Source organism: Scyliorhinus canicula, chromosome 27 (assembly GCF_902713615.1).
Source record: "Scyliorhinus canicula chromosome 27, sScyCan1.1, whole genome shotgun sequence".
Lineage (NCBI taxonomy): Eukaryota > Metazoa > Chordata > Chondrichthyes > Carcharhiniformes > Scyliorhinidae > Scyliorhinus > Scyliorhinus canicula.
Genome location: NC_052172.1, coordinates 7201604 through 7226514, shown reverse-complemented (window position 1 = coordinate 7226514; position 24911 = coordinate 7201604). Strand labels below are relative to the sequence as shown.

The 24911-nt window shown below is 52.3% G+C and overlaps 1 protein-coding gene across 1 annotated transcript in view; it reads right to left on the bottom strand.

The window, feature by feature from the left end:
- LOC119957700 (tyrosine-protein kinase receptor UFO) overlaps positions 1-24911 on the bottom strand; it is a 157907-nt gene that overhangs the window by 70329 nt on the left and 62667 nt on the right. The window contains 2 exon segments of the mRNA XM_038785765.1: positions 923-1038; positions 16991-17071. Of these exon segments, the coding sequence (XP_038641693.1) occupies positions 923-1038; positions 16991-17071 (197 nt within the window).

The window sequence follows — 24911 nt, the reverse complement described above, 5'->3', positions numbered from 1 at the left end:
CCCCCCCACTGATGCTGCTACCCCCGTCCAGATTCATTCCTGAAAGCGAACTCCTCTTGTATTGCGTCAACTCCATTCTGAGGAAAAACCTTCTCCTGAATGTGATTCTCCCTCCGTGCCTTTCATCCTAACCCCGTCCCAGGTAATATTCACGTTGTTGACGTCTCTCACCACTCCTGCTCTATTGCTGTTGCTCATTTCAGAGATGTTCCGACAGATTTCTACCTCCCTCTGACTCTTTGGGTGTCTGTGGTACGCCCCGGGCAGTCTGATTTCCCCTTCTACACTTCCGTATCATCCCTCCAAAATTGTCCCTCAGTGAAGCTTCCACTTAATTAGCAAATTTCATATCACCAATAAAAGCTTTAAGTGTATGTAATCTCTGTCACAGTGCAGCAAATTTGCACAAAGCAAGATCCCAAAAATAGCAACAGTGACAATGGCCGGATAATTTATTTCACTGATAATGCAGGAGGGGTAAAACTGGTCCCCTGTTCTATGGATTGTTAACATTGACGCGAAAGAACAGGTGGGGCCATGATTTACTGCATTTCCTCATTATTATTAGGGTTTGGATTCCTAAAGCGCAGAAGGAGGCCATTCAGCCCATCGAGTCTGCACCGACCCTCTGAAAGAGTGCCTACCTCGGCCCACTTCCCTACCCCATAACCCTACCCAACCTGGACACTAAGGTGCAATTTATCATGGCCAATCCACCTTTCACATCTTTGGACTGTGGGAGGAAACCGGAGCACCCGGAGGAAACCCACGCAGACACGGAGAGAAAGTGAAAACTCCACACAGTCACCCAAGGCCGGAGTCGAACCGGGTCACTGCCGCTAACCACTGTGCCCCTGAGATTATGTGATCAAGAGTGGGATTTGAACCCACAACCTTCTACCTCAGAGATGCACTTTCTTACCTGAACAGTGCAGGAGATGAATGGAAGGAAGCCACTGAAGCCAGTATTCCAGGAGATTCCGAGCGCACGGGAGCTTGTGAAATTCACCGTCATATTCTCCGGCTTGTCTGGCAGGACTGGAAGAGGAAGCATGGCTTAACCCAACCTATCCGAAACTCACAAAACACATTGCAAACATTTCAGAGCCATTACAGGCTTTGGAGAGGGTACAGAAGAGATTTACCAGGATGTTGCCTGGTATGGAGGGTATTAGCTATGAGGAGAGGTTGGATAAATTCGGTTTGTTCTCACTGGAACGATGGAGGTTGAGGAGCAACCTGATAGAAGTCTACAAAATGATGAGGGACACGGACAGAGTGGATAGTCAGAAGCTTTTTCCCAGGGTGGAAGAGTCAATTATGAGCGGACTTAGGTTTAGGGTGTGAGGGGCATAGTTTAGAGGAGATGTGCAAGGGAGGCTTTTTACACAGAGGGTAGTGGGTGCCTGGAACCCGCTGCCGGAGGAGGTGGTGGAAGCCGGGACGATAGTGACAATGAAGGGGCATCTTGACAAATACATGAATAGGATGGGAATAGAGGGATACGGACCCAGGAAGTGTAGAAGGTTTTAAGTTAGTCGGGCAGCATGGTTGGCGCAGGCTTGGAGGGCCGAAGGGCCTGTTCCTGTGCTGTACTTTTCTTTGATGTGGCGATGCCGGCGTTGGACTGGGGTGAGCACAGTAAGAAGTCTTACAACACCAGGTTAAAGTCCAACAGGTCTGTTTTGAATCACTAGCTTTCGGAGTGCTTCTCCTTCCTCAGGTGAGTCAAGTAAACAGAAGAGATTTATCTGATGAAGGAGCGGCGCTCCGAAAGCTAGTGATTCCAAACAAACCTGTTGGACTTCAACCTGGTGTTGTAAGACTTCTTCCTACACTTTTCTTTGTTCTTTATTACGATACAGGCGGAAGCGAATCGGACCATCGGTTCTTGTGGTTTATTAGGGATTCAAGAACACTTTCCTCCTCGCTAATCCCAATATTTCTCCTTTCCTCTCCAGACGCTAACCCTCTTGTTTGAATCCATAGCCACGAGTTGACCACTGGGACATTCATCATTGGACCAGCTTCATCGGTTAGTGCTGCCAGTTTGAATAATTGTAGCTAGGACAACATACAATCTCTCATAAATTATCTACTCTCTATGGAATCTCCAGCAATCGCAACAATGTTGCATTGGGCATGCCCTCTGAAAACAATTAAATGGTTAAAATTAATAATGACCGCACCTTTTATGACCTCTTAATTGCAGCTTTAGCAGACACACAGTCTGGACCTCAACTGAGATTCTTTAATAATATTACGACAATAAATATATACCTTAACCCACACTTTTTAAATTCTTACTGCAAAATATATAAAATACAATATATGTCACACCGGCTTGTGTTCCCTGAAGTGTTGAAGATAAAAGGGTGATCGAACTTTTTTTTTTAAGTATATTTTATTCCAAACGATACTAAAAAAATTCACAAACATACAAAAAAACACTCAGATGTATTGCAAATAGTTTGTCAATTTTTTGTTTTTGCAAACTATTATAGCCCCAGAATTCCCAGCTCCCCCTAACCTACTGCCCCCTATGCCCCACCCTACATTCCCTCCCCATTGCTGGCAACAAGCAGATCCCTAAATACAGCAGTCAGCGCCCTCCATCTTGAGTAAAACCCTTCCTTCAACCCGCGAGGGCATACTTGATTTTTATCTACTCACAAAGATTCTGCCATGCCCCTCAACCATGCCGAGGTCCATGGTGGCACCTCCGATCTGTACCCAAACAGGATTCATCGCCGGGCACTCGGAGAGGCCAAGGCAAAACATCGGCCCTCTTCCCGACTGGAAGCCCCAGCCAATCCAACATCCCAAAAAAATCGCCACCAACGGGCACGGCTCCGTCCACAACCACCGACATAGTCTCAAAGGCTGAGGCCCAGAACTCGGCCAACTTCGGGCAGGACCAGAACATGTGCGAGTGGTTCGCTGGCCCCTTGAACACCTCTCACATTGTCCTCCACACCGGAGAAGAACCCACTCATGCGCGCTCGAGTCATCTGAGCCCTATGGACAAGTTCAAATTGTAGCAGGCTCAGCCTGGTGAAGAGAAAGTAGAGCTTGCTCTGTACAATACCTCACTCCAGACCCGTCCCTCTGGCGTCAAGCCCAAATCTTGTTCCCACTCCCCCTTTATCTGTTCCAACGGAGACTTCCCCATCTCCAGCAACCACTCATGTACCTCCGAGAGTCTCCCTTCCCCCAGCTCATCACAAGATAACATCCAATCCATCAATGTGTGACTTGGTTACTGGGGGAACAAAGAGAGTTCTTCACCAACAAATTCCTGCATCTGCAGATATCTAAACTCACTCCCCCTCGGGAGTTGCTCTCTTTCCTTCAACTCCCCCAGACCCGCAAACCCACGCTCCACAAACAGATCTATAATCATCCTGGTCCCCTCCCTCTACAGATCCTGTAGGTTGCGCCTACCCCCGATGGTGCAAATCTCCGGTTTCCGCAGATTGGCGACGAGACTGACATGCCCCCGAATCGAAAATGTTGCCTGAACTGATTCCGGGTTTTTTGAGATGCCTCCACGACCGGGTTCATTTTGAATTTGGCCGGGGAGACCGGGAGTGGTGCAGTGACCAATGCCCTTAAACATGGCCCAACAGTGGAGACTTCTTCCATTTGCCCCCACCCAGACCCCTGCTCCTCCCCCCAACCAACACAGCACCTTCTCAATGTTCGCCACCCAGCAGTAAATCATTACATTTCGTAACGCCAGCCTTCCCGCACGCGACCCCCACCCACCCCCTACAGAAAGGCCCTGCAAATCCTGGAAGCCTTACCTGGCCACACAAAAGCTGAGAGTAACTTGTCCACCCTAACACAAAAAGGTTTTGGGGAGGAAGATCGGGGTGATCGAACTACTAACTTACAAAAAATGAAACATGTCTACCTCAGTCTCAAGTATATTCAATGGCCCAACCTCCACTACTTTCTGGAAAAGAGAATTCCAAAGCATAATGAGCCTTTGAGACAATGAATTCCTCCTCTCCGTGTTCACTGGGAGGCCCCTGAGTTTGATACCATGCTGCCTCCACCCCTCCCCAGTTCTAGATTCTTTGAGAAGAAGCAACATCCTTTCAGCATCTGCCTGTGTAGCCCCCTCAGAATCTTATGTTTTAATAAGACCTCCTTGATCCTTCTAAACTCCAATAGGTACACGTTGAACCGGGGCTGGTTTCGCACAGTGGGGTAAACAGCTGGCTTGTAATGCAGAGCAAGGCCAGCAGCGCGGGTTCAATTCCCGTACCGGCCTCCCCGAACAGGCGCCGGAATATGGCCACGAGGGGCTTTTCACAGTAACTTCATTGAAGCCTACTCGTGACAATAAGAGATTATTACTATGATTTCTTCGTTCTACAATCCCTTCATCGCAGAAATCAGTCGAGTGAACCTTCGTTGAGCTGCTTTCAATACAAAAGTGTCCCTTCTTGGATAAGGTGGCCTAAAGTGCCCATGGTGCTTGAGGAGTGGCCTCACCAGCGCACTATACAGTTACAGCAAGAGGTCCCTAGTTTTATACTCTATCCCTCTTGCAATAAAGGTCAATGGTTCTTGGCAACTGGCTGACTTTGTGCTTCATGCACAAGGACCATATATAGAAACATAGAAAATAGAAGCAGGAGGAGGCCATTCGGCCCTTCGAGCCTGCTCTGCCATTCATTATCATGGCTGGTCATCAAGTTCAATACCGTGATCCCGCCTTCCCCCCATATCCCATGATCCCTTGAGCCCCAAGAGCTATAACTAATTCCTTCTTGAAATTACACAACGTTTAGGCCTCAAATACTTTCTGTGGGAGTGAATTCCACAGATTCACCACTCTCCGGGTGAAGAAATTTCCCCTCACCTCAATCCTAAAAAGATGTGCCCCCTATCCTCCAATTATAAACCCTGGTTCTGGACTCCCCCACCATCGGAAACATTCTTTCCGAATCTATCCTGTCTAATCCTGCTCGAATTCCATTAGTGACTATGAGATCCCCCTCACTCATCTAAACTGATCCCTGTGGGACCCCACTGGACAGGCTTCCAGTCGGGAAACCACCCCTCGATCATCCCCCTCTGCTTCCTGCCACTCAGCCGATTCTGGATTCAATTTGTCAAATTTCCTTGGATCCCATGAGCTCTTATCTTCGCTATCAGTCTGCACATGTGGGACTCCCAAAACCCTTGCTGAAGCCCAGGGAGAGTCCATCAAATCCAAGAGATGAGGGGGCAGCACGGTAGCATGGTGGTTAGCATCAATGCTTCACAGCTCCAGGGTCCCAGGTTCAATTCCCGGCTGGGTCACTGTCTGTGTGGAGTCTGCACGTCCTCCCCGTGTGTGCGTGGGTTTCCTCCGGGTTCTCCGGTTTCCTCCCACAGTCCAAAGATGTGCAGGTTAGGTGGATTGGCCATGCTAAATTGCCCGTAGTGTAAGGTTAATGGGGGGATTGTTGGGTTACGGGTATACGGGCTACGTGGGTTTGAGTGGGGTGATCATTGCTCGGCACAACATCGAGGACCGAGGGGCCTGTTCTGTGCTGTACTGTTCTATGTCCTTTGATCTCTTTAATATCTACAAACCAGTCAATGTCAGTCTTGCACGTGCTCAGTGATTGAGCTCCTGCACGCTCTGGTGTCGAGAATTCCAAAGATTCACCTCCCCGCTGAAGAAATTCCTCCTCACCTCAGTCTCAATTGTCCCATTACGAGAGTGTATCCCCTGGTTCGCGAAACCCCCCGCCCCCCTTTCCCCGCCTCCCCACAGGCAGGAGAAACATTCTTCCGGCATCTACCTTGTCAAGTCTAGAAGTACTTGGTCTGCTCCGATGAGGCCACCTCTTACCTTTGCGAATGCCAGAGAATGTAAGCTCAGTCTCTGTCTCAGTGTCTGTTTCCAGGTCGTTAGCCAGCCCGATGTCGCTGCTACCATGTCATCCTCAACGCTACACGCGTTCACTCCTGTATTAATCTTTCCTATTGGAAATACAAGTACACTGGGCTGGATTCTTTGGCCGCGCTAGCCACAAGATTGTCGCAGGCAGGTCGCAGACCCAGAAAAGGCCCCTTGACCTCGGAGGGGAAACTCTGGATAGGGGCGGCTGGAGAATCCCGCCCACGTTTTGCCGATTTTTATCCTGGGGGGCTGGTGGAGAATGTACTGCCCGGAATTGTGGGCTGGTGCTGATTGTGGCACCAGCCCGCCAACTGTATGATGGGAAAAAGGTCAAGGGTCAACAGGTAGGCCTCACCTACCCCCGCCACTGGAAACATTGGCAGAAAATCCAATCCCTCATCTACCGGTCCCCCTTTATCCAACCCGATGCTCCACAGACTCACAGAACGCCGACAGTGCAGAAGTAGGCCATTCGGCCCATTGAGTCTGCACCGACCCTCTGAAAGGGTGCCTGACCCAGGTCCACTTCCCCCATCCACCCCGCCCTATCCCCGTAACCAAACCTGCGCAACCTTGCACACTAAGGGGCAATTTAGCAGAACCCAATCCATTTAGCGCGGCCAATCCACCTAACCTGCACATCTTTGGACTGTGGGTGGAAACCGGAGCACCCGGAGGAAACCCACGCACACACAGGGAGGACACAAACAGTCACCCAAGGACGGAATCGAACGTGGGTCCCCGGCACTGTGAGACAGCAGTGTTAACCCGGGTCCCTGGCACTGTGAGACAGCAGTGTTAACCCGGGTCCCTGGCACTGTGAGACAGCAGTGTTAACCCGGGTCCCTGGCACTGTGAGGCAGCAGTGTTAACCCGGGTCCCTGGCACTGTAAGACAGCAGTGTTAACCCGGGTCCCTGGCACAGTGAGGCAGCAGTGTTAACCCGGGTCCCTGGCACAGTGAGGCAGCAGTGTTAACCCGGGTCCCTGGCACAGTGAGGCAGCAGTGTTAACCCGGGTCCCTGGCACTGTGAGACAGCAGTGTTAACCCGAGTCCCTGGCACTGTGAGACAGCAGTGTTAACCCGGGTCCCTGGCACAGTGAGGCAGCAGTGTTAACCCGGGTCCCTGGCACTGTGAGACAGCAGTGTTAACCCGGGTCCCTGGCACTGTAAGACAGCAGTGTTAACTCGGGTCCCTGGCACTGTGAGACAGCAGTGTTAACCCGAGTCCCTGGCACAGTGAAGCAGCAGTGTTAACCCGGGTCCCTGGCGCAGTGAGGCAGCAGTGCTAACCCGGGTCCCTCACACTGTGAGGCAGCAGTGTTAACCCGGGTCCCTGGCACAGTGAGGCAGCAGTTTTAACCCGGGTCCCTGGCACTGTGAGACAGCAGTGTTAACCCGAGTCCCTGGCACTGTGAGACAGCAGTGTTAACCCGAGTCCCTGGCACTGTGAGACAGCAGTGTTAACCCGGGTCCCTGGCACAGTGAGGCAGCAGTGTTAACCCGGGTCCCTGGCACTGTGAGACAGCAGTGTTAACCCAGGTACCTGGCACTGTGGGACAGCAGTGTTAACTCGGGTCCCTGGCACTGTGAGACAGCAGTGTTAACCCGAGTCCCTGGCACAGTGAAGCAGCAGTGTTAACCCGGGTCCCTGGCGCAGTGAGGCAGCAGTGTTAACTCGGGGCCCTGGCACTATGAGATAGCAGTGTTAACCCAGGTCCCTGGCACTGTGAGGTAGCGGTGTTAATCACTGTGCGACCCATCTTCAAAGAACTGTAATAAAGCTGTCAAACTATTCCCCTTACAAAAACCATGGCTAATTTCAATACGATTTCCTCAATGCCCTGCCATTTCCAGCCCTTTTCCAATGACAGGTTTGGACTAACTAAGGAACGGATCCCTCACAATGAAGTAATAAACTTTCCCATTAATCTTGTTCCTTGGAGTCAACTGGCACTGAGACGTTCTGTTATTTGGGACAAGCCAGGGTCTAAAACTTTTATTGGTTCAAAAGATTCAGTCCTCCAGCGCAACTGGTCTTTCACTTCGAGAGGTCGATGAGTGCCTCTGAATGGATCCTCCCGTTCCCCAACTGCAATAGCTCCAAGTCACCATGTGTTAAACTGCTTCAAACCCTGACCTCAGAGCAGATATATTGCTAAACTAACATTCTGGTCAGTTTTGCCGGCTTCCAAACCATTTGGGGCAGGGGTTTCAGCCTCTGTTGTCTAACTGGGAGTGTGTGGGGAGGGCACTGTGCTGGTAGGCAGGTTGGCAGGCGAGCTAGCTTGGAGTTCTGGCAGAGGAATGAAGGAGAGAGCTAAGAAAGGAAATTGGAGACAAGTGAAAGGATTCTCTTTCAAAATAGAGAAAGCAAGCTCTGGGTTATGTTGTTTCAAAGCGAAGCAGAACAAAGATCGCAAAAGAGAGACGGAGGAAAATGGAGGAAGCAGGAATTTCCAAGTTAGGCCTCGCTGGAGCCTGAGTCAAGTGGGGGAGTTGTCAGCCCGTGAAGACAGACAAAGGAGAAATGTATTTTCTTTGTGGAAACAGAGGTGTTGGGTGTCACGTCTGCTGGGCAGGGGAGAGGCGTTCCGTTGGATAGACAGATCGCTTCACAGAGGAGTGTGCCAAAGGAATGCAACTGCCAGAGACTAAAAGAAAAACAGGCTTTGCTAACAAGCTGTGCGCTGGAGAATAACGCAAGCTTTCCAACTAATGTGGTAAACAGCCCAGTCGGACAAAGAACAGACTGTGCAGCCCAGCGCCCGCTATCTCTGAAGGTTACAGCGAGCGGCTACCCACCCACCACTGAGTAACGAGCCAAGGGCGACTCACTGAGCAGGGACTGCTGATCAACTGGGGCAAGGGGAGGATCGATGGGGACATTGTCTATGATAGAGGAAATGCTGATAGAGGACAGTGTCGGTGTACAGTGCCACTCCGCACCACTCAATTCCCTCGTGCCATTTAGTGGTGGCGAGGAAGGGGTTTCTGTCCAGGCCTGGCATACGGGCACACAACGGGGGTTAGAATGAGCAGGCAGATACAACGATTAAATAGTAATGGCTGGGGGAGGGGGGGGATAGAAATGGAAAGGGCGAGAGAGAGAGAAGGGTCCAACAGTGAGGGAGGGAGGAAGACCGAGTTCGAGAGACATTGGCACTGTTGGAGGGAGGGACAGAGAGAGAGTTTGGTCGTGAGAGACGGGGGGGCGAGATTCTCCGCAAATGCGGAGAATCGTAAAGGCTGCCATGGGACAGGCCGTGACCCACGGCAGCCTTCACGCCAACTTCCGGTCGTCAAGGCCGCACGTCAAGCATCACGCCGGCTGACGCGGCCGATGACATCAGCCGCGCATGCACAGGTTGGACGACACCAACCCGCGCATGCGCAGTTGGCGTCTTTTCCCTCAGCCGCCCCGCAAGACGTGGCAGCTTGATCTTGCAGGGCGGCGGAGGGAAAAGAGTGCGTCCGTTACGGACGCACGACCCCCCTTGGCACAGCCGTGGTACTGCCGTGCCAATCGGGCCCCCAAAGAGCCCCAAACGGGCATCTGGCGCCCGTTTCACGACGTCAGCGAGCAGGTGTGTTCGCTGCCGTGTTGAAACGGGTGTGAAGGCCCGGCCGCTCGGCCCATCGGCCTCGGAGAATCGCTGCTCGCCATAAAAAACGGCGAGCGTGGGGGGGGGGGGGGGGGGGGGGGGGGGTGGAGAATAGCGAGAGGGCGTGAAAAATGTCGGGAGGTCCTCCCGCTATTCTCCCACCTGGCGTGGGGGGCGGAGAATCGCGCCCGGGAAAGGGACAGAGGAAGGGGGCTGAGTGAAAGGGGAGGATAAAATGCAGCAAAAAAGCGAGTCGGAAGGTTAGGATTACAAAGCGCAATCCACAATTGGGAGTAAAGTTAACAATGTTGAGAAGATGGCAGCTCCAGCTCCTGATTAACAAAGAGAATGAGGTTGTCAGGGGCACATGGAAGGGGAAGGGGGGGGGAGCAGTAAGGAGAACAAAGCGACACAGACAGAAGCTGAAAGGACGAAGATAAAAACGAGAGAGATTGAACGCCTTTAGTCAGACACAGAATATCAACGATCATCTGTAGCAGATGTGGTGCTGGATCACAAAACTGTGCAGTAAGGACCGCCTCCTTCATCAGCACAACACCATAACAGCACGTCAACAGGAATTATATCCCGAGCATCTGAAACGGTCCTCATCAAATCCTTCCCAAAAACACAATTTAATTTCAACAAATGTCAAGCAGCAACTTGGTTATCTTCAAGAGCAAGGTTTCCATTGGCTGGGGGAGGGGAGGGGGGGTAAGTAATCAAAGGACAGAGTAATAAGACGAAAGTATCGGCGCGGGTGTTAGGAGAATATAGAATCCCTACAGTGCAGAAGGAGGCCCTTTGGCCCATCGAGTCTGCACTGACCTTCCTGAAAGAGCATCCTACCCAAGCCCACGCCCCGCTCTATCCCCGCAACCCCACCTTTTGGACACGAAGGGACAATTTATCACGGCCACTCCACCTAACCTCTCCACCACCTGACACATCTTTGGACTGTGGGATGAAACCGGAGCGCCCGGAGGAAACCCGCGCAGACACGGGGAGAACGTGCAGACTCCGCGCAGACAGTGACCTAAGGCCGGAATTGAACCCGGGGTCCCTGGCGCTGTGAGGCAGCGGTGCTAACCACTGCGCCCAGTTAAAGCAGCGAGTTGTTACGATCTGGAACGCACAGACTGATCGGGCGATGGAAAGAGGGCAAAGGGGGAATTAGAGGAGAAGGAAATATTCCCAAGCTAATGGGAGGAGAATAGGGGAAGGTAACATGAACTTGATGGTCCTTTCACAGGAACCACAGAGTCACAATCGGCCTTCTGAGCAGCACGATTGTATAGATCTTGCTCTGTGTGTGAAGATGGTGACTTTTGGCAGCCTGTTTATTCAATGAGGAAAATGTATTTGACCCTTCTCTCTGATCTGGGAATGTCTCGGTATAGATCATAGAATATACAGTGCAGAAGGAGGCCATTCGGCCCATCGAGTCTGTATCTTCCAGCAGAATGACTGGGCCTCACGTCCTGATGGACACGCCCCTCCCTTCAACGAGGCGACTTTTAGACTGATCACTTTCGACAGATAAATGTATCGATCGGACAGACAGCACGGGAAACAGGCCCTTCGGCCCATTCAGTTCATGCTAGCGTTTATGTTTCACCTTCCTGCAGCTACCATCTCACCAGGCATTGTGGGTAATCGCCGCCCACATGGATTATTTATCCCACATTCATCGCTGAGCTATCAGAGTGCGGGGCAGGAGGGGAACTATTTCCAAAACAATGCCCAGACAATGAAAACATTTTTAACTTGAGAAAGATCCTCCAGCCCCGATTCCAATCCCGTTTGTCCCTCATGGCATTGAATGCCCAGTGAGTTAAGACAGACAGTAACTCAGTCCTGATAGACACAGGATAATCCAGTGCACACACTCACTGCTCAATCACCTTTCTGTCGATGGCAATGATGAGTTAGTTCCTGTGTGATTCACTCAATCTGTCAGTTCTGTTATCCTCAGGAAGGCCAGTATGACCCAATCACAACAATCCAAGATGAAAGGCTGGAAATATTAAACAGGGACTGGGCAGAGCAATTTAATTCACTCAATCCAGACAATCAGACAGCCTATTTAAATAAACTTTAATGTTCCTCTCACAGAGACACTGGCTCTTTCAGAAGAGCAGAATTAGGCCACTCAGCCCATCAAGTCTGCTCAGCCATTCAATCATGGCTGATATTTTTCTCATCCCCATTCTCCTGCCTTTCCCCATAACCCCTGATCCCCTTATTAATCAAGAACCTATCTATCTCTGTCTTAAAGACACTCAGTGATTTGGCCTCCACAGCCTTCTGCGGCAAAGAGTTCCACAGATTCACCACCCTCTGGCTGAAGAAATTCCTCCTCATCTCAGTTTTAAAGGAATTTCCCTTTAGTCTGAGATTGTGTCCTCTGGTTCTAGTTTTTCCTACAAGCGGAAACATCCTCTCCACGTCCTCTCTATCCAGGCCTCGCAGTATCTTGTTAAGTTTCAATAAAATCCCCCCTCACCCTTCTCCAACGTGTACAGACCCAGAGTGCCCCAAAGTTCCTCATATGACAAGTTCTTCATTCCAGGGATCATTCTTGTGAACCTCCTCTGGACCCTTTCCAAGGCCAGCACATCCTTCCTTAGATACGGGGCCCAAAACTGCTCCAAATGGGGTCTGACCAGACCCTTATACAACCTCAGAAGTACATTCCTGGGCATGTATTCTAGCCCTCTCTACATGAATGCTAACATTGCATTATCCTTCCTAACTACCGACTGAACCTGCACGTTAACCGTAAGTGAATCATAAACAAAGACTCCCAAGTCCCTTTGTGCTTCTGATTTCTTAAGCATTTTTCCATTTCGAAAATAGTGGATGCCTAAATTCCTCCTTCCAAAGTGCATATCCTCACACTTTTCCACACTGTATTCCATCTGCCACTTCATTGCCCACTATCCTAGCCTGTCCAAGTCCTTCTGCAGCCCCCTTGCTTTCTCAATACGACCTGTCCCACTCCAGATCTTTGTATCATCTGCAAACTTTAAAAAAAAAAAATTTAGAGTACCCAATTCATTTTTTCCAATCAAGGGGCAATTTAGCATGTTGAATCCACCTACCCGGCACATCTTTGCGTTGTGGGGGCGAAACCCACGCAAACACGGGGAGAATGTGCAAATTCCACACGGACAGTGACCCAGAGCCGGGATCGAACCTGGGACCTCAGCGCCGTGAGGCTGCAGTGCTAACCACTGCGCCACCGTACTGGCCCATCATCTGCAAACTTAGCAACAGTGCCTTCAGTTCCTTCTTCCAGATCATTAATGTATATTGTAAAAAGTTGTGATCCCAGGACAGACCCCTGAGGCACACCACGAGTCACCGGCTGCCATCCTGAAAAAGACTCTCTCCCGTACAGACACTGGCACTGTCTCCCATACAGACACTGGCTCTCTCTCCCATACAGACACTGGCTCTCTCTCCCATACAGACACTGGCACTGTCTCCCATTCAGACACTGGCACTCTCTCCCGTACAGACACTGGCTCTCTCTCCCATTCAGACACTGGCTCTCTCTCCCGTACAGACACTGGCACTCTCTCCCATACAGACACTGGCACTGTCTCCCATACAGACACTGGCACTGTCTCCCATACAGACACTGGCACTGTCTTCCATACAGACACTGGCACTGTCTCCCATACAGACACTGGCTCTCTCCCGTACAGACAATGGCTCTCTCCCATATAGACACTGGCCCTGTCTCCCATACAGACACCGACACCGTCTCCCATACAGGCACTGGCTCTCTCTCCCATACAGACACTGGCACTGTCTCCCGTACAGACACTGGTCCTCACTCCCATACAGACACTGGCACTGTCTCCCGTACAGACAATGGCTCTCTCTCCCATACAGACACTGGCTCTCTCTCCCATACAGACACTGGCACTGTCTCCCATACAGACACTGGCACTGTCTCCCATACAGACACTGGCACTGTCTCCCATACAGACACTGGCACTGTCTCCCATACAGACACTGGCTCTCTCTCCCATACAGACACTGGCTCTCTCTCCCATACAGACACTGGCACTGTCTCCCATTCAGACACTGGCACTCTCTCCTGTACAGACACTGGCTCTCTCTCCCATTCAGACACTGGCTCTCTCTCCCGTACAGACACTGGCACTCTCTCCCATACAGACACTGGCACTGTCTCCCATACAGACACTGGCACTGTCTCCCATACAGACACTGGCACTGTCTTCCATACAGACACTGGCACTGTCTCCCATACAGACACTGGCTCTCTCCCGTACAGACAATGGCTCTCTCCCATATAGACACTGGCCCTGTCTCCCATACAGACACCGACACCGTCTCCCATACAGGCACTGGCTCTCTCTCCCATACAGACACTGGCACTGTCTCCCGTACAGACACTGGTCCTCACTCCCATACAGACACTGGCACTGTCTCCCGTACAGACAATGGCTCTCTCTCCCATACAGACACTGGCTCTCTCTCCCATACAGACACTGGCACTGTCTCCCATACAGACACTGGCACTGTCTCCCATACAGACACTGGCACTGTCTCCCATACAGACACTGGCACTGTCTCCCATACAGACACTGGCACTGTCTCCCATACAGACACTGGCACTGTCTCCCATACAGACACTGGCACTGTCTCTGTACAGACAATGGCACTCTCCCCCATACAGACACTGGCTCTGTCTCCCATACAGACACCGGCACTGTCTCCCATACAGGCACTGGCCCTCACTCCCATACAGACTCTGGCTCTCTCTCTCGTACAGACACTGGCACTGTCTCCCATACAGACAGTGGCACTGTCTCCCATACAGACACTCGCTCTCTCTCCCATACAGACACTGGCTCTCTCTCCCATACAGACACTGGCTCTCTCTCCCATAGAGACACTGGCACTCTCCCCCATACAGGCACTGGCACTCTCTCCCATACAGACACTGGCACTCTCCCCCATACAGGCACTGGCACTGTCTCCCATACAGCCACTGGCTCTCTCTCCCTTACAGAAACTGGCACTCTCCCCCATACAGACACTGGCACTCTCTCCCATACAGGCACTGGCACTCTCCCCCATACAGACACTGGCCCTCACTCCCATACAGACACTGGCTCTCTCTCCCATACAGACACTGACTCTCTCTCCCATACAGACACTGGCACTGTCTCCCATACAGCCACTGGCTCTCTCTCCCTGACAGAAACTGGCACTCTCCCCCATACAGACACTGACACTGTCTCCCATACAGACACTGGCTCTCTCCCCCATACAGACACTGGCACTGTCTCCCATACAGACACTGGCACTGTCTCCCATACAGACACTGGCATTGTCTCCCATACAGACACTGGCACTGTCTCCCATACAGACACTGACTCTCTCTCCCATACAGACACTGACTCTCTCTCCCATACAGACACTGACTCTCTCTCCCATACAGACACTGGCACTCTCTCCCGTACAGACGCTGGCTCTCTCCCCCATACAGACACTGGCACTGTCTCCCATACAGACAGTGGCACTGTTTCCCATACAGATACTGGCTCTCTCTCCCATACAGACACTGGCACTGTCTTCCATACAGACTCTGGCACTGTCTCCCATACAGACACTGGCTCTCTCTCCCATACAGACACTGGCTCTCTCTCCCATACAGACACTGGCACTCTCCCTCCCATACAGACAGTGGTACTGTCTCCCATACAGACTCTGGCACTGTCTCCCATACAGACACTGGCACTCTCCCATACAGACACTGGCACTGTCTCCCATACAGACACTGGCACTCTCCCCTGCAAAGACACTGTTTTGCGGTTTCACTGAACAAACTATCCCAGGACCATCTTGAAAATAATGGGCGGGACCTGTTCTCGGATTTGCCAGCTCTCTGCGTCAATTGGTTCGGGCTGGTATCCGGTCAAAAGCCTGGCTGCCCAGGCGAGCTGGATAGTGCAATGCAGTGATAGGTGTGTGCTTCTCCTCCGCAATTCTCCTGGAGTTGGCCCAGCTTCTGAGCGTGCAATGGGTCACCCGGCCTCGCAGCGCCAGGGACCCGGGTTTGATTCCCCGCTGGGTCACTGTCTGAGTGGGGTCTGCACATTCTCCCCGTGTCTGCGTCGGTTTCCTCCGGGTGCTCCGGTTTCCTCCCACTGTCCAAAGATGTGCAGGTTAGGTGGGGTTACGCGGATAGGGAGGGGGAGTGGGCCTAGGCAGGGTGCTCTTTCGGAGGGTTGGTCAGACTATGGGCTGAATGGCCTCCGTCTGCACCGTAGGGATCCCCTGGTTGTGTTTGTGGCTGACACCCTGATTAATGCGCTGTCTGGTGGCTGCTCTCTGATGGGGGCCTCTTTTCACACACACACCTTCCTTGCTTCATAGTCCTTCAGGCATGAGGTTTAAATGGGATCCGATTCCGCACAAACCCACAGAAATGGATAAGTTGGCATCCGATCAGGTGGACAAATCAATATTGGGGACAGCAGCCTCTGTAAGTTCCCCTCCCAGTCACTCACCATCCCAACTGGAAAATACTTCACTATTCCTTCAATGTCACTGGAAACCCTGGGCGCGATTCTCCGCACCCCACGCCGGGTGGGAGAATCGCGGGAGGGCCGGTGAATCACGCCACGCCGCCCTGGCACCCCTCCCCCCCCCCCCGCAATTCTCCCACTCCCCCAAAAATGGTGTGTTGCGTATTTCGACAGGCCGCTCAGAAAATCGCCGGTCACCGTTTCTCACGCCAACCGGCGATTCTCCGGCCCGGATGGGTTGAGCGGCCTGCCGAACCCGACCGGTTCATGCCGGCGCCAACCACACCTGGTCGCTGCCGGCGTGAACAGCGCGTGACCGGTGAGTGTGGGGCCTGTGGGGGGGGGCGGAGGGAGGATCGAGCACCACGGGCGTGTTCAGCAGATGCCTGGCCCGCGATCGGTGCCCACCGATCGTCGGGCTGGCGTCTCTAAAAGACGCACTCTTTTCCCTCCGGCGCCCCGCAAGGTCAAGCCGCCATGTCTTGCGGGGCAGCGGAGGGGAAGACAGCAACCGCGCATGCGCGGCTGACGTCACTTCGGTGCCGCCGGCCGCGTCATTCCCGGCGCCTCGCTTTGACGCAAGCGTCAAGGCCGGGCGCTCGGAATTCATGCGCCGCCGCTCCTAGCCCCCGGGGGGGGGGGGGTGGGGGGAGGGGGGGAATAGGGGGCGAGGAGCGGCCTCCGACGCCGGAGTGAAATACTCCGAGTTTCACTCCGGCATCAGCACTCAGTCTCCCGTTGGGAGAATCGCGTCCCCTGAATCTGGGAACGTCATCACCGAACCGATCACAGCAATTCCGACCCCTCAACTGCGGGGTAACCGGGAATGGGCGATCAGCTCTCACCCCCTGGGAATGAATATCGAGAAACCCTGTTGAAGGCAGTAGCGCAGAGACGGGTGCACTTACGTTTGATGGTGGCTGTCCGGGAGGTGGCCACTCCCTTGGCATTGTGCGCTTCACATCGGAAAGCTGTGGGTTTCTGCAATCCTGAGGGAAAGGAGACAGGAGTTAGATTGGCTGACGGGAAACCAGCTCGGAGACTGTACAAATCGAAAGGAAGAAACAAACTGGGACGTGGCTGGCTGGCAGGAAAGGGGAAAAGGGCGCCCTCAATTATTCTGCAAACAACCAGGCTTGGGGGTTTCTGGTTCTCGCCTGTTTGCCTTGACGTGAATTTTGCGATGGTGTAGGATTGGAAAAGACCCGTTCTCAGCAAGCTTGTCTCACTGGTAGGAATTCTGCACCAGGCGACACGGGGAACAGTGGTTATCACTGCGGCATCACAGTGGCAGGTACCCGGGTCAGTACTGAGGGAGTGCCGCACTGTCAGAGGGTCAGTACTGAGGGAGTGCTGCACTGTCAGAGGGTGAGTACTGAGGGAGTGCCGCACTGTCAGAGGGTCCGTACTGAGGGAGTGCTGCATTGTCAGAGGGTCCGTACTGAGGGAGTGCTACACTGTCAGAGGGTCAGTACTGAGGGAGCGCCGCACTGTCAGAGGGTCAGTACTGAGGGAGTGTTGCACTGTCAGAGGGTCAGTACTGAGGGAGTGTTGCACTGTCAGAGGGTCAGTACTGAGGGAGTGCTGCACTGTCAGAGGGTCAGTACTGAGGGACCGCTGCATTGTCAGAGGGTCAGTACTGAGGGAGTGCTGCACTGTCAGAGGGTCAGTACTGAGGGAGTGCTGCACTGTCAGAGGGTCAGTACTGAGGGAGTGCTGCACTGTCAGAGGGTCAGTACGAAGGGAGTGCCGCACTGTCAGAGGGTCAGTACTGAGGGAGTGCCACACTGTCAGAGGGTCAGTACTGAGGGAGCGCCACACTGTCAGAGGGTCAGTACTGAGGGAGTGCTGCACTGTCAGAGGGTCAGTACTGAGGGAGTGCTGCACTGTCAGAGGGTCAGTACTGAGGGACCGCTGCATTGTCAGAGTGTCAGTACTGAGGGAGTGCTGCACTGTCAGAGGGTCAGTACTGAGGGAGTGCTGCATTGTCAGAGGGTCAGTACTGAGGGAGTGCTGCACTATTCAGAGGGTCAGTACTGAGGGAGTGCTGCATTGTCAGAGGGTCAGTACTGAGGGAGTGCTGCACTGTCAGAGGGTCAGTACTGAGGGTGTGCTGCACTGTCAGAGGGTCAGTACTGAGGGTGTGCTGCACTGTCAGAGGGTCAGTACTGAGGGAGTGCTGCATTGTCAGAGGGTCAGTACTGAGGGAGTGCCGCACTGTCTGAGGTGCGATGTATTGTCTGACTCTCAGGTGAATCTACAAGAATGTTGTCAGGATTTGAAAGTTGCAGCAATGAGGAGAGATTGGAGAGGCTGGGGAACATTCCCTTCGAACTGGAGGCTGCGGGGTGACCTAATTGAGGTCCAAGATTACGAGGGGCCTGGAGTGGGCAGACAGGAAAGACTGGTTTCCCGAGCTGAGGGGTGAGTTCCCAGGAGGATAGGTGTAAGGTTAATTGGTCAAAGGATTAGAGGAGACATGAGGAAAAACCTTTTCAGCTGGAGGCTGGAGGGTGGGGGGCGTCTGGAATTCGCAGTTGAGATTGAAACGTTCAACTCAGGTGCCTGGATTTGTATCCGGGGTGGTGTAACCGGAAAGGCTCCGGATCAGGAGCAGGGTTCGCGGGATCAAAATGAGCGGCGAGTTTATGGAAGGCAGTGGGAGGATGGGCTGAATGACCTCACTCTGCAGCTGAACATTCACAGACTCGGGAATCGGAGGATTGACCTCGGACATGGGGTGAAATGCAGGGTGTTCCCGGCACTTGTCAGCAGCGTGTGTTCACCGAGCAGCTGCTGTCCCAGCTCCGTCGGCCCACTTGGTGAATCACAGACTAATCGCCCATTAGTCACCAAACTCTGTGATCTCCCGGATGGAGCAGATTTGAAATGTGAGACTCGAGCAGAGCCCATGTGTCAACCCTACACCCCCCACCCTCCCTGACCCCAGCTCAGAGGGGCAAACCCGGATTCCACTCTGAGTTTCGCAGGGTTCATCAAGCTAATGGACAAAATATGGGGAATGGGAGGAACTGGGATAACACAGGCAGATCTTGAAATTTGCATTCAATGAAAATCAGGAATTGAAATCTGATGTGGACCGGGAAACCAGTCTCGATTGTTGTAGAAACCCATCAGGTTGACTAATCTGCCATCTTTGCCCAGGCTAACCAACATGTGAGTCCAGATCCACAGCACTGTCCAGTGAGAACCAACCGAGTTTATTCAATCTCTCCTCATAGCCAATGCCCTCCATACCAGCAACACCCTGCTAAACCTCCTCTGTGCCCTCTCCAAAGCCTCCAGCCCTCTGAAATGCCACTCAGCCTGCGGGAAATCAGAGGCGGGTAATAAATGCCGGGCCGGTCAGTGATGCCTACATCCCATGAATGAATGTCAAAGTATGGCAGCATGGCGGCACAGTGGTTAGCACTGCTGCCTCACTGTGCCAGGGACCCGGGTTCAATTACGGCCCCGGGCGTCTGTGTGTGTGGAGTCTGCACCTTCTCCCTGTGTGTGCATAGGTTTCCTGAGGGTGCTCCAGTTTCCTCCCACAGTCCAAAGAACATAGAACATAGAACAGTACAGCACAGAACAGGCCCTTCGGCCCTCGATGTTGTGCCGAGCAAATTATCACCCTACTCAAACCCACGTATCCACCCTATACCCGTAACCCAACAACCCCCCCCCCTTAACCTTACTTTTTAGGACACTACGGGCAGTTTAGCATGGCCAATCCACCTAACCCGCACATCTTTGGACTGTGGGAGGAAACCGGAGCACCCGGAGGAAACCCACGCACACACGGGGAGGACATGCAGACTCCGCACAGACAGTGACCCAGCCGGGAACCGAACCTGGGATCCTGGAGCTGTGAAGCATTTATGCTAACCACCATGCTACCGTGCGGGTTAGTGCATTGGCCATGCTAAATTTCCCCTTCGTGTCCAAAAGTTCAGCTGGGGTTACGGGGATAGGGCAGGAGAGTGAGCCTAGGCAGGGTGCTCTTTCAAAGGGCTGGTGCACACTCGATGGGCTGAATGGCCTTCTTCGGCACTGTAGGAATTCTAAAAAACAATGACACAAAGGTTGGTGGAATTGCGGATAGCGATGAGGACTGTCAGAGGATACAGCAGGATTTAGATCGTTTGGAGACTTGGGCGAAGAGATGGCAGACGGAGTTTAATTTGGACAATTGTGAGGTAATGCATTTTGGAAAGTCATATACAGGTGGGACATATACACTAAACGGCAGAACCCTTAAGAGTATTGACAGGCAGTGGGATCTGGGTGTACAGGGACACGGGTCACTGAAAGTGGCAATGCAGGTGGAGAAGGTCGTCAAGAAGGCATACGGCATGGTTGCCTTCATCGGGACATTGAATATAAAAATTGGCAAGTCATGCTGCACCTGTATAGAACCTCAGTTAGGCCGCACTTGGAATACAGTGTTCAATTCTGGTTGCCACACTACCAGAAGGATGTGGAGGCTTTAGGGAGGGTACAGAGGAGTTTAATCAGGATGTTGCCTGGTATGGAGGGCATTAGCTATGAGGAGCGGTTGAATAAACTCGGTTTGTTCTCACTGGAACAACGGACATTGAGGGGCGACCTGATAGAGGTCTACAAAACTATGAGGGGCATAGACAGAGTGGATAGTCAGAAGCTTTTTCCCCAGGGTAGAGAGGTCAAATACTTGGGGGCATAGGTTTACGGTGCGAGGGGTTAAGTTTAGAGGAGATGTGCGAGGGAAGGTTTTTACACAGAGGGTAGTGGGTGCCTGGAACTCGCTGCCAGAGGAGGTGGTGGAAGCAGGGACGATAGTGATGTTTGAGGGGCACCTTGACAAATACATGAATAGGATGGGAATAGAGGGATACGGACCCCGGAAGTGTCGAAGATTTTAGTTTAGATGGGCAGCATGGTCGGCACAGGCTTGGAGGGCCGAATGGCCTGCTCCTGTGCTGTACTTTTCTTTTTTCTAAAATAGTGAATTTGAGGGAAATGTTGGTATCTGCAGAGACCTGGGTATATTTGTACTCAAATCACAGGAAGTAAAAGAGCTTGTTTTTCGGAGAGTGTGGACATCTTACTTCACTGTATACAGGCTTGGGCTACTTTTGTGAGAGCCACGAAGAATCCAGCACGAGTCTTCAGGATACAAAGAAATAACATTTATTTACAATAACATATATATACAACAGCAGCAACTTCCCTTGCTGCTCACTCCTCTCTCTCTGCTGGTTCCAAACTGGCCAGCTTTATTTATGCAGGGAGTCTGCTAATGATTTCTCCGCCCTCCTCGTTGGGGAAGCTCATACTCCCACAGGATTGTGGGATTGTCATTAGTCCCCAGCCAATGGTAAGCAGGCAGGTTATAACAGCTACTTCGTGAGCAAGAGTAAACGCGCCATAGAGGGAGCACAATGGAGGGTAAATCTGTCGAATTCTCCAGGCAAGAGCTGTCGGTGGTCAGGTATTGAGTACATTCAAGACTGAGATTATTACCTGAATGGTAGTAAATTGGGAGAGGGGAGTGTGCAACGAGACCTGGGTGTCCTTGTGCACCAGTCGCTGAAGGTAAGCGCGCAGGTGCAGCAGGCGGTACAGAAGGCGAATGGTATGTTCGCTTTCATTGCGAGAGGATTCGAGTTCAGGAGCAGGGATGTGTTGCTGCAATTGTACAGGGCCTTGGTGAGGCCACACTTGGAATATTGTGTGCAGTTTTGGTCTCCTTATCTGAGGAAGGATGTTCTTGTTCTAGAGGGAGTGCAGCGATGGTTTACCCGACTGATTCCTGGGATGGTGGGACTGATGTATGAAGACAGATTGTGTTGGTTAAGATTGTATTCGCTGGAGTTCACACAAATGAGGGGGGATATCATAGGGACCTATAACATTTTCACAGGACTGGACAGGGTCGCTGTGTCAAGGAGGGGCAGCACGGTGGCGCAGTGGTTAGCACTGGGACTGCGGCGCTGAGGACCCGGATTCGATCCCGGCCCTGGGTTACTGTCCGTGTGGAGTTTGCACATTCTCCCCGTGTTTGCGTGGGTCTCACCCCCACAATCCAAAGATGTGCAGGGTTAGGTGGATTGGCCGTTCCCCATTGTCCCTTAATTGGGGAAAAAATATTGGGTTCTTTAAATTTACTTTAAAAAAAGATGTGAGAAGGATGTTCCCGATGGTGGGTGTGTGCAGAACCAGGGTGATGGAACCATCAATTCACCAGACACGTGTTTCCGATATGAATCTAGGCTTTAATCGACTTACTACAGAGCCAGCCTGTTACCCGTTGATGAACTCTCAGTGAACTGCAGGCTGACTCTGGACAAGGGTATTTATACATACAGCAGGAGGAGTCGTGGGCGGAGCCAAGGGTGGAGCCCTGTACAAGCTCCTGAGCATTCCCAGAGCTACTCCCCCTACTGGTCGGATAACGCTACTGCGCTTACAAAGACATAGTGTGAATTATCATATTACATTCACCACACAGGGGTTACCGTCTGAGGGTGCGGGATAGACCATTTAGGACAGAGATGAGGAGAAATTCCTTCACTCAGGGAGTGGTCGGCCTGTGGAATTCGTTACCACAGGAAGTAGTTGAGGCCAAAACATTGTATGTTTTTGAGAAGCAGTTAGATATAGCACTTAGGGTAAAGGGGTTCAAAGGATATGGGGGGAAGGTGGGTACAGGCTATTGAGTTGGATGATCAGCCATGATCATAACGAATGGATGAATGGCAGAGCAGGCTCAAAGGGCCGAATGGCCTCCTCCTGCTCCTATTTTCAATGTTCCTATATGATTGTATTGAGGAATGGGAGGAGAGCAGGAAGGTGGAATTGAGGGAGATCAGTCAGGGTCTTATTGAATTCCAGAACAGGTTCAGACAGTCAAATGGCCGCCTCTCAGGTTCCTATATGCTGTCATCAGGAGGCGGGGACCCTGTGGGGATCTGTTAGCTGTGAGTGGGAGTTGGTCTGTCTGAGGGGGGACTCTGAACACTTGGTGCCAAAGGCCTTCCCCCAGCGCTGTGTATGTTTGGAACCACACCCCCCAGTGCTGTCACAGAGCAAATCACGAGACAGAATCAGAGTCACAGAATCACACAGCGCAGAAGAGGCCCTTCGGCCCATCGAGTCTGCACCGATGCATGAAAAAACACCTGAGCTGCCCACCTAATCCCATTTGCCAGCACTTGGCCCATAGCCTTGAATGTTATGACATCCCAAGAGCTCATCCAGGTACTTTTTAAAGGATGTGAGGCAACCCGGTAGCATGGTGGTTAGCATAAATGCTTCACAGCTCCAGGGTCCCAGGTTCGATTCCCTGCTTGGGTCACTGTCTGTGCGGAGTCTGCACGTCCTCCCCGTGTGTGCGTGGGTTTCCTCCGGGTGCTCCGGTTTCCTCCCACAGTCCAAAGATGTGCGGGTTAGGTGGATTGGCCATGCTAAATTGCCCGTAGTGTCCTAAAAAGTAAGGTGTGAGGGGGGGGGGGTTGTTGGGTTACGGGTATAGGGTAGATACGTGGGTTTGAGTAGGGTGATCATTGCTCGGCACAACATCGAGGGCCGAAGGGCCTGTTCTGTGCTGTACTGTTCTATGTTCTATGTTCTAACCTGAGTCTCCCACCCTCCCAGGCAGCGCGTTCCGGACCGTCACCACTCTCTGGGGAAAAAAGCTTTTCCTCAAATCCCCCCTAAACCTCCCGCCCCTCACCTTGAACTTGTGTCTGCTCCGAACTGACCCTTCAACTCAGGGGAACAGCTGCTCCCTATCCACCCTGTCCATGCCCCTCATAATCCTGCACACAAAGGAGAACGGAACAGGAGGAGGCCATTCAGCCCCTCGAGCCTGTCCTGCCACTCAATGAGGTCATGGCTGATGTGTGACCTCGCCCCTTATCGCCACCTGTTATGACGCCATCAGTAACAGAGTGTGCACCATCAAATTGCTATTAATCCATCAACTCGCGCCCGTCGAATTCTACACTGGCGACGAGGTTGAAGTGGGGTTGCCCCCGGCGATGTGCGTTCCACACCCGGACCACTTCGTCTAGGCCGCAAGAGGCCTTACCCAAACCGACCGTGATGCCTCACATGGGAAAGTTGGAGGCCTTCTAATGGCGGTTGGCGGGATAATGTATGCGCTTCTCAAAAGCTTAATCCTGCGCGCAGCTGTGTTGGGAAAGTGCGACGTCACTTTGAGAATCTGCTGCTTCTTCCCAAACTCCCTCCGACTAACCTCCCAATGTGGGATCAGCAATAAGTATAGACACTTAGAAATGGAGCCTGGCGCTCGTTAGTGACCTCAGGAGAAAACATTTTCAAACGCGGGTTCAGCTTTTACGTGTGTGTGTGTGTGTGTGTGTGTGTGTGTGTGAAGGATGTTTAATTATGTCTCTGGGCTGCAGTTACAGGCTCCAGGCTGGTGAGAACGACACAAATTAAAGTGTTGGCTCAACTCAACCCCAACGTCAGCAATCAGTGAAAACACACAGGGCTGGCTTCTCAATCCAGCCGTTTTACTCAATTACACAACAGGACCACATCCTCCTAATGCCAGGTTTGGTGACCTGAAAAGGCCTTCACACTGGAGTAGGCCTGTCGATGGCCAAAGTCAGGATCTGCTCAACACAAGGTTCGGTGATACAAGGGAAGCAGGGGGATGGTAACAACACAGAAGGGCGGCTCCCGCACTGAATGCTGTCGAATAGCTGCTTGGGGCCTTGGATGTTGAGCGGGGTGGTGGTAGAAGGGCATAAAGGACTGTTCTTGCATGGCAGAGCGCTGGGGGTGGGGGGGGTTCTGAGTTACTGAGGAGAGGAA